Source organism: Toxoplasma gondii, chromosome VIII (genome assembly GCF_000006565.2).
Source record: "Toxoplasma gondii ME49 chromosome VIII, whole genome shotgun sequence".
NCBI classification, from domain to species: Eukaryota; Apicomplexa; class Conoidasida; order Eucoccidiorida; family Sarcocystidae; genus Toxoplasma; species Toxoplasma gondii.
In genome coordinates this window covers 5,020,983-5,034,359 of record NC_031476.1, presented here as the reverse complement: position 1 = coordinate 5,034,359, position 13,377 = coordinate 5,020,983, and the positions used below count along the sequence as shown (strand labels likewise).

The following is a 13,377-nucleotide window of genomic DNA, read 5'->3' as shown; positions in this document are numbered from 1 at the left end:
TCTTGCCGTACACTTTGTCAGTATCTCCTTCCCATGTTCGTCCGCACACACTCCTTCGGTCGCGCTTTGTGTATCACCGCCAGTGGAGTCGGTAGTGTGCTACTTACTTTTTCTCCTCACTTTCCCGCGCACTTCATCGCGCATTCTGATATTTTCTCCACTTTTCGAGGTCACGCGAATGCAGCACATGTTCTATAAGCTGCCGCAATGGAGTCCCCTTTTTGTTACAGTTTGCTTCTTCGCGGAGTCTTTTGCTGGAACGCTCTGAATTCTGAGGCAGCTGACTCGCCCTTTCAAGGATTCGCTCTCCGGTGTCGTATCCTTACTTCTGTCCAGTTCCTTGGTGCATCTGCCTTTGTGGGAATGTGCAGAGGCCGCGTCTACCGCTTGTCTGGCCACAGTGTTCTCTGAGACGGCTGTGATCTCGGTTGCCGCCGTTATGGGATTCGGCCAAGACACATTGCCATGTGGATCATTGCTCATGTCTCGCGGAGCCACTGCAAGATTTAAACAGCGTACTTTGACGTACAACACAAACAGCGAAACTGTGGGATTCGAACATCCGGCGCGAGATCAGGTTTTTTGGCTCTGAGGAGAAAAGTTCGGTTGCTCTTGTTATTCTCAATCTCTTCACCGCTCGACACTCGTCTGCCGAAGAGAAACGCAACGTCAAGAATCACATCGATTGCTGAGAAAACTTGACTCTCTCAGGGTCTCATTTCTCTTTTTTCCGGGCCGTCCGTTCCGTGCCGACTGAAGTTGAAGACGCGGCAACTCGGGAAAAAGGCTGCATGCACGGAGAAAGCTGCCGTTTTCTCTCCGTGACGTCCGTTTCTCTTTATTCTTTCTAAATCGATGAAGAGGCTTCTTTTCTCGACGCGTCTCCCGCGTGCGATCTGCGATTCTCATTCGTTTGTTCTCTGGAAAACCGTCCGCCGACTCTCTCTCGCGTGTTCCAGTTCCCTTTTCGAAGGCAGGAAAAGTTACCGAGCCTCCCTGTTTTCTTTGCCTCTTTCTTTTTGCGTATCACTCCCACTGGGCCCGCTTCTTTTCGACTGAAAAACGCTCGTCGCCGTCGGACTTTGTTTTTTCGCGGTCTTCCGGCCGTACGTTCGCATGCAGTCTGCTTTTTTTTCCTTCGCGTCGACTGTCCCGGTTCGATCGTTTCCTTTCTTTTCCTCAACACTCCGAATGTTTGTTCTTCACCGCTTTTCCGCCCTTTCCTCCGATTCTTCTCGGTTCCTCCACTCCTCTGGACGGGATGCGCTACCTCTGGCATCCATGTCTCTCCAGATTCGCTAACAGACCTGTTTTCGCCTTCTCCCAGGGTGGGTCGACCTGCCCCGCTTCCCGCCGCTCTTCTCTTTCTCTCCGTCCAAGTCGCGTCATTCTCGCGCCTCCTCCTTGCTTCGTCTCTCTGCTGCGCCTGCGTCTGAGTCTCGTCTTTCTGAGTCTGCCGTTGGTGGATTTTTTCTCGCGTCGCCAAAAATGACAACCGCGCACAGGCCGACTTGGCACCAGGCCCTCGGAGGGGAACATCAGGGAGGCAACCGTCTTGTCGCCACACAAAAGGTAACTCCAATCTTCTTCACGAAGTTGACGCAGCTGGTCTTCTTGCTTGACCTCTGCTCCTTTTCCAGTACATGCGACTTCTCGATTGACGCAGTTTCTGTCGAAACTTGGCTCTCCCTCAACCGCTAACACTGGCAGAAGTCCGCTTTTTCACAAACACACAGCAACGCATACTTGTTGCTGAACTGCCTCGACAATGAACGTGTCAAATGAGGTCACGACAAATAAAGGTCCTCTTCAAAAACTATATATATATATATATATATGCGCAGAAATATATCAATTTATATTTATGTATCTAGCCATCTATCTATGTATATATATATATATATATATATATATATATCTGTATATATATGTATGTACACTCGAATGAAGGCATACAGCTACATATATGGGCAACTGTTGATGCACACAGATGAATAAAGCGATTTACATAAAGATATATATATATATATATATATTTGTACATGGATATATATATATATATATATATATATGCCTGTATGGATTGTACGTGCTTCATTGGCAAGCGTTCGTGAAATGTGTGTAGCAGTTTTCTTCGATTTCGTTGCAGGTTTCGGCGAAAGATCAGCCGGGGAATTTGACTTTGAAAACTCGGAAGGCTGCACAAGGTCCGCAGACGTCTGACCGCAGCGAATTTCGCGTTCAGCTCGAAGCTAAGGAGAAGAAGGCCCTCGCCGACAGAAAGAAAGCAGAAGCGTAAGCGTTCAGAGGCAACTCGAGGGGAGAAAGAGGCGTCAGAAAAGGAAAGAAAGGAAACGGTTTAGAGAAGACAAAGACGAGGCAGGCTGTCCCCAGAGGTGAAGAAACGCGAGAGAGGAGAGAGAAGAAAGCTGTCGAGAAAGAGAGAAGGAGACACGCGGGAGCCAAAGAAGAAATTGGCGGGAAGCGAGAACTAAAGGTATCTAGGGAAACAGAGACAAACCTCGCGAGCAAAGGGCAAAACGCCGAAGAAAGGAGACAGGTGATTTTCATCGGTCTCGACTTCGCTAAGCAACACACAGGAAACGAGAGACTGACCTAACGCGGACGGTGGGTTTCGCGCGTCGGTCTTTACGTCAGAGTTGGGAGGAGAGGGGAGCGTTTTCCAAAAAATCGTCCAAGCAATCAGAGAGCTAAAACGGACAGGTGGAGGAGAGAGCGCTGGCATGTTCGTGAGGGAGAAGGAGAGAGAAGAAACGAGGACAATAAGAGAAAGACAAATCTCAGAACGAGGTAGAAGTACCGGACGCAGATGGAGTGGGTGTTTGAGGCAGAGCGTCACATGTCGCTCGGACGCGTCTCTGCGGCTCTTGAGTTCCTTTTTTTTGCCTCGCCTGTCTCGAAGTTCTGCATGGCTTTCTCTCCGAACGCTGCCGCTTTCTCACCTGCCTCTGCGGCGTCCACTCTGCGTTTCTCCCTCAGGACTCTGACTGCGCTCCCGCGTAAGGTGCTCCCAGATGGCTCGGCGGAGAAACTGAAGAACAGAGTCGAGACTCGCGGGTGTAGTTACAGCTGACAGAGGCTTCACGAGAGGGCAGGCGTCACTTACTGCTTCCGCTGAGCCTAGGAAAGAGGTCTTCCACAGAGACGAGCTCTCTTGGTTGTCGATGGCTACACACATCGAGCCACCCACACTGCTTCAGCGAAAAAACAGAGTTTCAGAAATGATCGAGGAAGTCAAAAAACGCAAGTTTGACGCGCCTGCCATAGGCAGAACACAAGCCTTAAAAGCGAACTGCATCGGAACGAACGTGACAGTCAGTGCGAAAGAGAAACAACTGGAAATTGCATTTTTCTGTGAAGCAGAGGTAGGATTATCTGAAGTCCAGTCGGTCTCGGACGCACCTGCCTGGCGCCTTTTGAGTAGTTGAAAGGATGCTCCGTCACTGCACCTGTCATGCGTAGCGCCCCCTCGAGTTGGTCGAAGTTCCATGCCTTCTGCTGGAAGTCCAAACGAGAGGCTGGACAGCAGAAACTGCACAGGGCGCGTCTCTTTCTGCAGAGTCGAGATCGGGAGCGGCCTGTCTTTTGCATGCGTAGTGCTCGCTCTAACAAAGAAATTCGCCTCTCCTGCAGGAAGACGAGTCCCCTCTTTCAACGCCTGCGAACTTGGTTCGAAGGCGAATAGAGGACGCTGCGCAACAGTTGAGAGGCTTCACGAAGTTCTAAGTACATCTGCTTGGTGACTTGCGCTGCCTGCTGTGTTCTCTGCCAACAGCGGACTACGAGAATCCATTTCCAGAAGACGCAGACGACGTCGACGCACCCGGCCCTCCTTCAGAAGCTTCGTCCGACGAAGACGACGACAGCGACGAGGAAGAAGCGTTGCTCAGAGAACTCGAAAAAATAAAAAAAGAACGAATGCAGGAGGAACAAGCCAAGGTACACCCACAGGGTTCGACAAAAATATAGACACATATGTATGTCCACCTTTTAGAAATATATATATATATATATATTTATTTGTATTTATATTTGAGTGTATGTATGTCTCCGGTTCGTCGCAGGGTGGGCTTGGCTTTGCATTGCACTCTGTAGAGGCGAGTGACTTTTGGAACGTTGAGGGCACCGAGAGGGAGAGAGCGAAGGAACTCGAAAGCGAGGACGTTTCGCGACGTCGGCGTCGCGGGTGTAGTGCCGCCTTCCCGGTTGCGGTTCCGCGAGATTGCGTTTAGAGTCGATTTTGGGCTGCATCTTTGTGCTGTCCACGTTCGCGTTTCAGCAAGCCGAAGAGGAGAAGAAGAGACAAGCCGAGCAGCAGGAACGCATGTTGCGTGCGAATCCTTTGCTGATGGCTGACGGGGCGGTGAAGAGGCGCTGGGATGACGAAGTTGTTTTTCGTAACCAGGCGAAGAACCAGCCGAAGGCGAAACGCCAGTAAGGGAGTGACTCGCGCAGCGACAAACATCGAGCGCTTCGGCGTTCCTGAACTCATGGTGCGGGAGGGCAGTTGAGAGGCGAGAGGAGAGGCGAGAGGCGAGAGGCGAGAGGCGAGGCTGGGCAGAGGAAATCGGGTGTCGGGCCAGCTTCGAGAGGCGCATGTTGATGGGGAGGACGGGAGGAAAATGCGCAGGGAAGGTTGGTCTCGCTGAAGTCCGAAGAAGGAACCCATTCACATGCAGGTTCTCTGTCGCATGTTTCCGATTCTCTTCTGCAGATTCGTGAACGACCCCGTCCGAAGCGAATTTCACAAAAAGTTTCTGAGCAAATACATCCGGTGAAACGCGAACGCTTGGTGCACGCTCAGGGGAAGCCAGACATCGACTGCTGAGGCACCTTGCGCCCTGCCTCTCTTTCGAGGACGCTGGCGTTCTGTCTCGCGCCTCTACATCCACTCGCTGACGAAGGCCAGACAACTTCTCTTCTGCTTCTTAGAGTGCGTTGTCTCGACAGGGTACGGCTTCGGAACACCGGTTTCGAAGAGGAGTCGTGGCTCTGTCTCTCTCTCTCTTTGCTCGGGATGTCGTCTGTCAACGCAAACGAGCGGCAATTAACCGAGTCACAAAATACGCCGCTGAACCGTGGAAATACTCCTGTGTTGGAATTCTGTCGCGAAGAAGGCAGAGAGCGGATGTTGACGCCTCTCTCTCTCTTTGGAGGATCTCCACATTTTTACGAGCTGGATTTCTGCCTCCCGTGAGAACTCTTGTAACCTTTCTCTGAGACCATGCGTTTCGGGAAGTGTATCTCGACTTCCGGCTTCTTTACGTGGTTTGTGCGGTCAGGCAAACATTTCGTCTCGGGAGGGGTCCATGCCCTTTTTCTTGCTTGGAAGAATGCACGAGTGCCGTGCTTGAAGGTTACGCAACGTCCGACACTCCTCTGCTTTTCAACGCCTTTCTAGCGCCAACAGAAAACGCCAAGTTCACCTGTATCTCTGAGTCTCGATTTCTCTCGGAATACCAGAATATATATATATATATATATATATATATATCCATAGCTTCAGCGTTGTGGTGGGAGACCGAATTCCACCTCGGATTCTGCCGTACACACATTCAGTGAGTGCGATTCGCCAGGTCACGAAAAAGTGAAGACAACACATACCTATCACGGTGCTGGGAGTGACTCGAAACGCAAAGATACACCTCGTTAAATATGGCAAAACCCAGAAAAAGGTCATTTCTCATGACGCGTGTATCGCCTCGGTTTCCGCCGCTGCTCACAAGGAGCTAGGCTAGTCTTTTCCACGAGCTATGCCCATGAATTTCCATGCGCGGGACTGCCTAGGTCCTCGCGCGTCACGTCGATTCGGTCGTCGAAGACACCTGCAGAAAGCTCAAGTGACTGAAGCGAGATGAACGAAAACGTACACACCGACATAGAAACAAGACATCTTTCGGTGTGGAACCTTTCCGCGTGCCGTTTGAGTTCTGGAGGCCTTTGAAAAATTCTCGAGGCTTCTTTAAACAGGCGTCTTTAGCCTCCTGCATGCGAAGCGGCCTTCATAAATGTTGTGTGTCGAAAAACCGCCCCCAAAGCTGATGACCGACAGACCGACGCAGGAACTCGGGGATTCCCCAGTCGACCACCACAGAATTAAAAGGCTGGCACCGAGTTCCACGAGAAGCGGTTGTCTCTGGGCAGACGAGCCGCGATCCAGAACTACACACATCAACTCGTATACAGACACGGACTCCGATATCACTCCAGTTGTAGGACAAACACAACAAGTTCTCTACAAGTTCTTCATGACAGCCGCGGTTCAGAGAAGGTGGTGCACAGCTACCCTAAAGAACGACGGCCGCTTTTGCCCGTAACGGAAGCCCCCTTCAGTATCCGAGGTCACCTCCAGGAGAACCGAGAGGGGCACCGTAAGCTATTGAACGTATCACTACAAGCTGAAGACAAGTTGACCTTGGACGCGAGAGTGCTAAGATGGAGATCTCGACCGTTGGGCTCCTGACAAAACGGTTTCCCTGTTTACGGTGGAAATCTTGAAAGGCGACAGAGTAGTCCGAGAACGTCACTGAAAGAAGACACAATTTGCGCCAACGCGCCTTGGCAGCCACAAGAGCAGCGTGGAAGCACACGGGGGACGCTGCCGTTGTCTCCCGCCTTTCAAAAGAACGCCCACTGACAGTCTCCCGATTTCGGGTGATTTTACACGCCACAAGACAGGACGAGTTGACAAAAATCGCGAAAAAGTGCAGCTCTTCCCTGTTCGATGTTCGCAGCCCACAGAAAAGACGAAACTGTCGCTGGAGAGAATCTGTGTTCGAGACCGCGAGAGGTCCGACGCCACCTGGGTCGCTCCCTTTCTCTGCACCGATGTACATCGCGTCTTCCCCAAGCCGTTCCTTCTCCCCACACCGAGAGCGATGGCTCGGCTCCCAGGACTTCCTTCGAAGGTGCATACAGGAGAAAACAGAAACTCCAGTGCTTCCCTGGTTAGATCTGCTGCATGCTCACCTATTCCTCGCGACGCCCGATCATGTCAAAAAGAAACGTCGATCCTTCCTCTCACGAAGCCGGCTTCTCACACTCTCTCTGACGCCAGCGCAGCGCCGCTTACCTACACAAGCCCCTCTGTGGAGAAGACCCAGGACTGTTGAAACAGCAAGTTAAGCTGCCGTTCACCTCCCAACCTATGTTACTCAGTTCCTTCGCTGGCCACAGGGTCTTTGGGACTCCCCATCAACGGCCGACGCGATTGTCCAAAAGGTTCAAGACTCGCCTCGCGCCTCCGAAGACGTTAACACCCCGATGTCGCCAGTGCCATACTCCAAGTGAACCCCAGGAACACACATACACATATATACTACATGCGCATATGTATCATTTAGAGACATACATATACATATACATATCTATACATATATATATATATATACATCGGATAGACACATACAAAGCCCTTTTATATACATACCTATACATATATGTAGAATGCTTCTACCAACGTCGCTTGAATCGCGTCTTGTTTCTGTATTCTCTGAGTGTGGTGGATGTTTCGACATTGTTCCTTTTCTCCCTCTTCTCTGTTTGACGCATCCCCGCCACCTCGCTCCTCAGATGCACATGGTGTGTACATACGCCTGCCCAGGCACTTCCAGCTACGTCCACATGGACGACTGTTCCCCGTCTCTTCTCTCTACCTTCTCTCCCTTCATTGGTGTTTACAGACAGTCTTTCATATCATTGTTTTCGTCATGAGCTCCCTTCCCCTCCAGACTCAAAAACGACGAGAGGCAACTCTACGGGCAGGTTTGAGAAAGTCGCTTCGCTCTGCCCCTCAAACTTTTCGATCTCGTTTCCATCCCGTTCTCGGCCTTGACTCCACGCCGCTTTCTCACGCCCTCTGTCTGTTTCGTTCCCTCCCGGCTTCGTCTTGCTCGAGTGGCGCGGCTCGGAGAGCTCCGCTCGACTTCAGAGTCTTTTCCTGCTTCCCTCGACTCCTCGGCCTTTCCTCCGCGGCGCGGGCGTCTCGTCTGCTGCTGCGCCACGGGGGTCTGAACTCCCGACAAAACAGCTGGCGACAGCCGCTTCGACGGAGGTTCCGCCATAAAGGGGAGACCTCCGTTTCGGATTTGTTTTAGCAGGTTTTCTGGGGTGTTTTCTGGCGCAAAGAAGTACGCTGGAAGCGCGGCGTCTGCTGTGACAGCCGGCGGCTTCAAGTGTCTCTCATCTTGCAAGAGAAAGGCCGAGGTTTGCGCCGTCCAGACGTCAGAGCGACCTCCCGTTTTCGCCTCGTAACACTCCCACAGCTCGTGCCAGTACGCTAGGAACTGGTAGGGCCTGTAGGCGGCGAAGCGCGCTCGAGCATGATCCAAAACATCCTTCACTTTCGCGCTCTTCACACCGTGAACTTCGCCCATGTGGCGCACAGTTTCCGAGTCAAAAGCGTCGACTTCCGTAAAACCCAGCAGCTGGAGAATGTTCTCTGCAGCGAAGGACCCGACGCCGTGAATCCCCAAGAGCGCTTTCAAAGTCCACTCCTTGCGCAGGCGCCGACGCTCCTCCGGATCCTCACAAGCGGCAGCCGGCGCAAGTGTCTCCTTGGCAACTGTCTCCGGCGGCTCCTCTCGTGTGGAACCTGGCCTCCGTCGTCGACCGCCGACCGCGGCGGCGCCCTGAGACGGCGGGGATACGTGACGGGGATCCCCATCCGGAGCAGAGGGCGTAAACGAAGAAGTCGTCGACGAGGAAGTGGAAGTCACCGCGGAAGGAGACGGTCGGAGACAGGCGTCTCCGGAGACAGGGGCTGGCGGGCCTTGGTCGAGCGCGGCGAGGTCGAGACTGCCGTCGACGACTCTGTGCGCCAGCCGCAGAAGCCGATCGGCTCTGTAGCCGACGCCAGCGACGCGGGAGAGATCTTCAGCCTTAAAGCGAAGGAAGTCCAGGGGCGAGGGGAAGCTTCCTGGAATCGAGCTGATTCGCCGGCAAAACAGGTCGTTCATCACGCAACTCTGTCTCCATCGAACGTTGCAAATCGTCACCGTTTTCACGATGTCCTCCCAGAGTGTGGGGCTTCGAAAGAGCAACCCAAAGCCGCGAGAAGCCGCTCTCTCATGCATCTTCCAAAAGGCCTGGACGTGAGCCCAGTCCTCGACTTGCAGGCGACACATGCGCCTCACCTGGTGCAGAATCTCCGCCTCGTCCTCCGGCTGCAGCAACGCTCCCGCCGCGATCTCCAGGCGAAGCTTTCCCGCCTCTTGCATGCGCAGAGACACCTCACAGCTCTTCTCCATGAGTGGGCCGAAGCGGAGAGGCCGCGAAAAGCTGCCCGCGAGGCGCACCTCCTCCGGAGCCGTCGCGGCGCCTCCTGGACTCGCCGACGCGGGAACTGTCTCCTGTCCCCTCCGACCGCGTTGGGCTCCACTCCGCGGCCCGCCAGCTGGAGTCGCTTCCGAGGCGCGCGCGCTCCGGCGCCCGTCGGAGACAGCAGAGGAGTCGAAGGCTGTTCGCGAGCGGTCCGTCGAGTCCGTCTCGACTCGGGCAGCTGTCAGTTCGAGGGACGAAGGAGCCGTCGCCGGAGAGGCGGACGGCGAACTGGCGGCGCAGAGCGGCGGCGTCTCAGGCGTCCACTGCAAAGAGGTGCAAAAACAACGAGAGAGAAGCAGGGAGAGCATGAGAGACCCAGAGACCCGAGGAAGAAACAGGAACTTGCGAAAAGCAAGTAGACGCCCCAAAGTGCTGGCGCAAGACACGCGAAGGAAAGGAAACTGCGAAGAATCCGCGCCTGCAGTCAGAGCAAACGAATATCCAGTCCTACACACCCCGGCGGTCCGCGAAAACGCCGATGCGTTCCCTACTTACTCGATTCGGGCACATGCAGAAGAATCCGTAGCTGCAGACGGCGTTTGCAAGGGAATACCAAAGCGGTACCGAGAGCAGCAACGTGACTTTCGTTCCCTTGTCGCCTTGCTCGGTTTCGAGCCTTTCAGCCTCCAAGCTTGGCATCTGCGCCGCTGTCGCCTTCAGCGGGTGTGCGTCTTCTCGTCCTCGTGCTGTCCTCAACTGTTTCCTCGGTATCTCCGGCATCTCCACTGGGTTCTCCGCCGCCTCGACGGCATCGTCTCGGATTCGTCTGCGGCCTAGACACGACTGCTCGCGAGGTTCCACGGCCGCTTTCCCCCTCCGTCCCCGGCTCGCGGCACCAAGGCGGTCTTCGCCAGGTATCGCGTCTGTTTCGCTCTGCAGGCGTCCTGCCTCCATGCGTCCCCAACGCCTCCAAACGCCTTCAGGGTCTCTGGCGCTCCCGCTGTTCGTCGCCGCCACCGTCCTCCTCTCCTCGGCCGGCCTCTTCGGAACCGGCGAGACTGGCCCGGGGAGAGAGCGCCACTGGTGGAGGTGGAGAAAGAAGTCTGGGTGAAGGCCAGTGGACGAACCGGCTGCGGGCGGAGGCGACGGCGAGTGCAGGGGAGTGCTGGCCCCCGAGGCGTCGTCGCGGACCGGAGAGAAGCTCGCGCGCGTCTGCGTCTCCGCAAGGACGAGTCTCCGCCGTCTCGTCTTGGGAGCTCCGGGAGAGGCGAGAAGAGGCGAGAGACATGAACTGCTCTTGTGACCGCGAGGCGTCTCCGTACCAGAGACACGCGGGGGCCCCCCGAGCGCCGCCGCGACGGCCGCCGCGCGCGCCGCGGCTTCCGGCGCAGCTTCCGGCGCGGAGACAGGTGACCGCGGAGGTGTGAGGCGTGGAGACGCGAGTCGAGCAGGCCGGCAGAGGGGAGCGGGCCGAAGAGCCGAGGGCGTAGAGACACTGAGGAAGCCAGGACTCGAGCAAGAAAGCCTGGCGAGAGGCGAGGTCCCGCGCTTCGTCGCTGCATTCGCGGCTGCGCTGTTGCGGGGCGTACACTCTGCCGGAAAGACGACGGCGAACGCGGAGAGCAGCTGCCGGTGCGAAGAAGGAGACAACGCGCCGAGAGACACGGCCTCGCACTCACAGGCGTCGCCCTGCGTCGACCGGAGACGCACCCGCGGCGCGAGGACCGGCGACAGAGACACTTGCCCCGAGCCAGGACCCATCGTGGAGAGTGCAGAGACAGCGCGGATCGGAGACGCCGACAATCGAAGACAGAAGGCCCAGTCCAAAGGAAAGAGAAACGCGGGCAGAAGAAGTCAAGAAGAGCAGATGGAACGCCACCCGTGAAAACACCAGTCAAAAGAACAATCAGAAGAACAGTCAGACGCTCGTTTTCGTACGTCAATTTTGACACTGTTTAGGAACGCGTCGGCGACATACATGCATGTACACCATATATGCACCTCATATAAACATGTCTATATCTGGATGAGACTGTCTTTACAGGGGGACGACAAGATGCCCCGGGTCTACGAAGCAGGCACCATTAAGGATTCTTGTCCACAGCAGAGCATCAAGGAAAAAAAGGCGCCTCAAAAGGAGCTCTGGAGCACCCAACTGCCCAGAGAGAAAAGAAGATGCCGGGGGAGGGGGAGCGTGATGTTGGCGAGTTTCCGCAGACACCGGAGAGAGGAGTCGGCGGTCGATGTGCGAATCTCCTCTCAGGGGGGCGAGAAGTAAACAAGAGAGCGAGAAAAAAAAAGCAGAGGACGCGATGACGCAGATGAACAGCCCGACTCACAGAACTCAAAAAACTTTGACAAGAGATGCAATGTCTCGCGGTCGACAGGCTACGAGAAACCGGCGCGAGGCCTTGGCCCCAGAGAGAGGCGCACAAACGAAAGACAAAGAAAGAGGCGACGGACGCTGGGGCGCGCTCGGGAACGCGAGCGAAAGAGACAAGAGTCCGCAGGCGATGGAACTCGATTTGAGGAGGACACAGCCGTACAGACAGCGCTACGAAGCTACATGGACGCTGCCCTTCCTCAGAGAGGACAGCAGAAAAAGTGACTTTCAACTGGCTTGAAGCTACTGCTTTGGTGAAAAGAGAAAGGGGAACTTGCTTCCCGGCGGCGACATATAGGAGAAGCAAAGAACCGTATCTTCTCCTTTGCCATCCTGGAAGTTCGCCTGCGTCGCAGCACTCAGAGAAGGACGCTTCCTTTTGAGAGGAGGCAGAGGGGAAGGCAGAGAAAGGAGAGAGTAGACGGGGACGCGAGCAAGGGAGACGAAGGAAGGAAGGCGAAAAAAAGAGGCCGTTGTTTTTTGAATGAGGGACCAAGCGACACACAAGGATCAAAGGCTCGAAAACCGACGCGAAAACCTTTTCGCGGCCTCCTCAGAGCTCAATTCGACTGCTCTCGCGGATCCCCCCTCGGCCTCGGCATCCGCGTCTTCGCTGCTGAGGAAAAAGGAGGCGAAACGCGAAAGGTAAAAAGATTTTTCTCCACTCGCTGTCTGCGGGGGCGCTTCCCTTTGAAGTTCTCTGGCGCCCCCGGGAGAGCAAGTGACGCCGCCGGAAGCGCGAGAAGACCAGGTCGGAGTCTCCAGTTTTTGACAAAAGAGCAGGGAGAAGGTTTTGTGGAAGCGAAGAAGGAGAAGCGGGAGATGATTTGCGGAGGAAAAACAGTCGGAAAAAAAGGAGGACGTGCCGGACACACCAAGCTCTCAAAAGGCACAGTTCATTTTTTTTACCGCGTTTCCCTTTTCCCTGGGTTGTCCCCAATTCTTTTCCAGGTAATTTTTCTCGCCTTCCCTCAAGCGCGACGAACGCCTAGGACGGTTGACTTTCGACAGACCGAACCTCCTTGTCTTTTTTCGAGAGCAACTTCCTCGACCGGCGGCGGCCGGGCGGCGCCAGTGTCGCGCGCTCTGCCGTCAGTGTATACACACCAATTCGCTTTTCTTCTCGGGGGGAAAGGGAGGAGAACAAGGCGCTTCCGCTTGTGAGTTGACGGAGCGACTTGAAGGTTTTGGCTGGAGACTGGAACGCTTTCTGCCCCTCGCTGCAGCCTTTCATTGACAGAAAAAAAAACTCGCGCTCGGCGCTCGCGTCCGCCGTCGTGTCTCTCCTCGCGTGACGACGCGACACAACCGTTTTTGCGCGAATTCACCAGATCCCGCGTCTCTCCACGCGCGGAATGCGCGCGAGCAGCCATGCGGTGTCTCCGCAGAGCTGGAACCGTTCGCCTTGTCTGCATCGAGGTGAGTTGCCGGCGGCGCAGGCGAATTCAGAAAGCTTTCGGTGCGTCTTTTCCTCGTTCCGAGACGAAAGCGCAGTCGACCGCAAGGTCCGAGAGCGGCAGGGAGCGCGCGCGCGGGGGAGAAGAACCCGAAGGACGGCGCGACAACTCACGGTCTCTAAATAGAGGAGGAGAGGTCAAAGAAGAGCGGCGACAACGAGAGCGACGAGAGAGAGCAGAGAGAAGAACAGAGAAGAAAGGAGAAGAAAAGGGAAGAAAAGAGAAGAAGAGAAAATAAGAGAAAAGAAAAGGGAA

General features: G+C 55.0%; 2 protein-coding genes across 2 annotated transcripts; one reads left to right on the top strand and one right to left on the bottom strand.

Moving 5' to 3' along the window:
- Positions 1-841: 841 nt before the first annotated feature.
- TGME49_270740 (Cwf15/Cwc15 cell cycle control protein) lies at positions 842-4,799 on the top strand (the record flags this gene model as incomplete). The annotated part of the gene is made up of 6 exons (XM_002365699.1): positions 842-1,572; positions 2,150-2,295; positions 3,001-3,020; positions 3,797-3,960; positions 4,301-4,455; positions 4,736-4,799. The coding sequence occupies exons 1-6, from the start codon at positions 1,489-1,491 to the stop codon at positions 4,797-4,799; spliced, it is 633 nt and encodes a 210-aa protein (XP_002365740.1). The 5' UTR covers positions 842-1,488.
- Positions 4,800-7,775: 2,976 nt separating this feature from the next.
- Positions 7,776-11,043, bottom strand: TGME49_270750 (hypothetical protein; the record flags this gene model as incomplete). The annotated part of the gene is made up of 2 exons (XM_002365700.1): positions 7,776-9,605; positions 9,838-11,043. The coding sequence occupies 2 exons, from the start codon at positions 11,041-11,043 to the stop codon at positions 7,776-7,778; spliced, it is 3,036 nt and encodes a 1,011-aa protein (XP_002365741.1).
- Between the last annotated feature and the right edge of the window lie 2,334 nt (positions 11,044-13,377).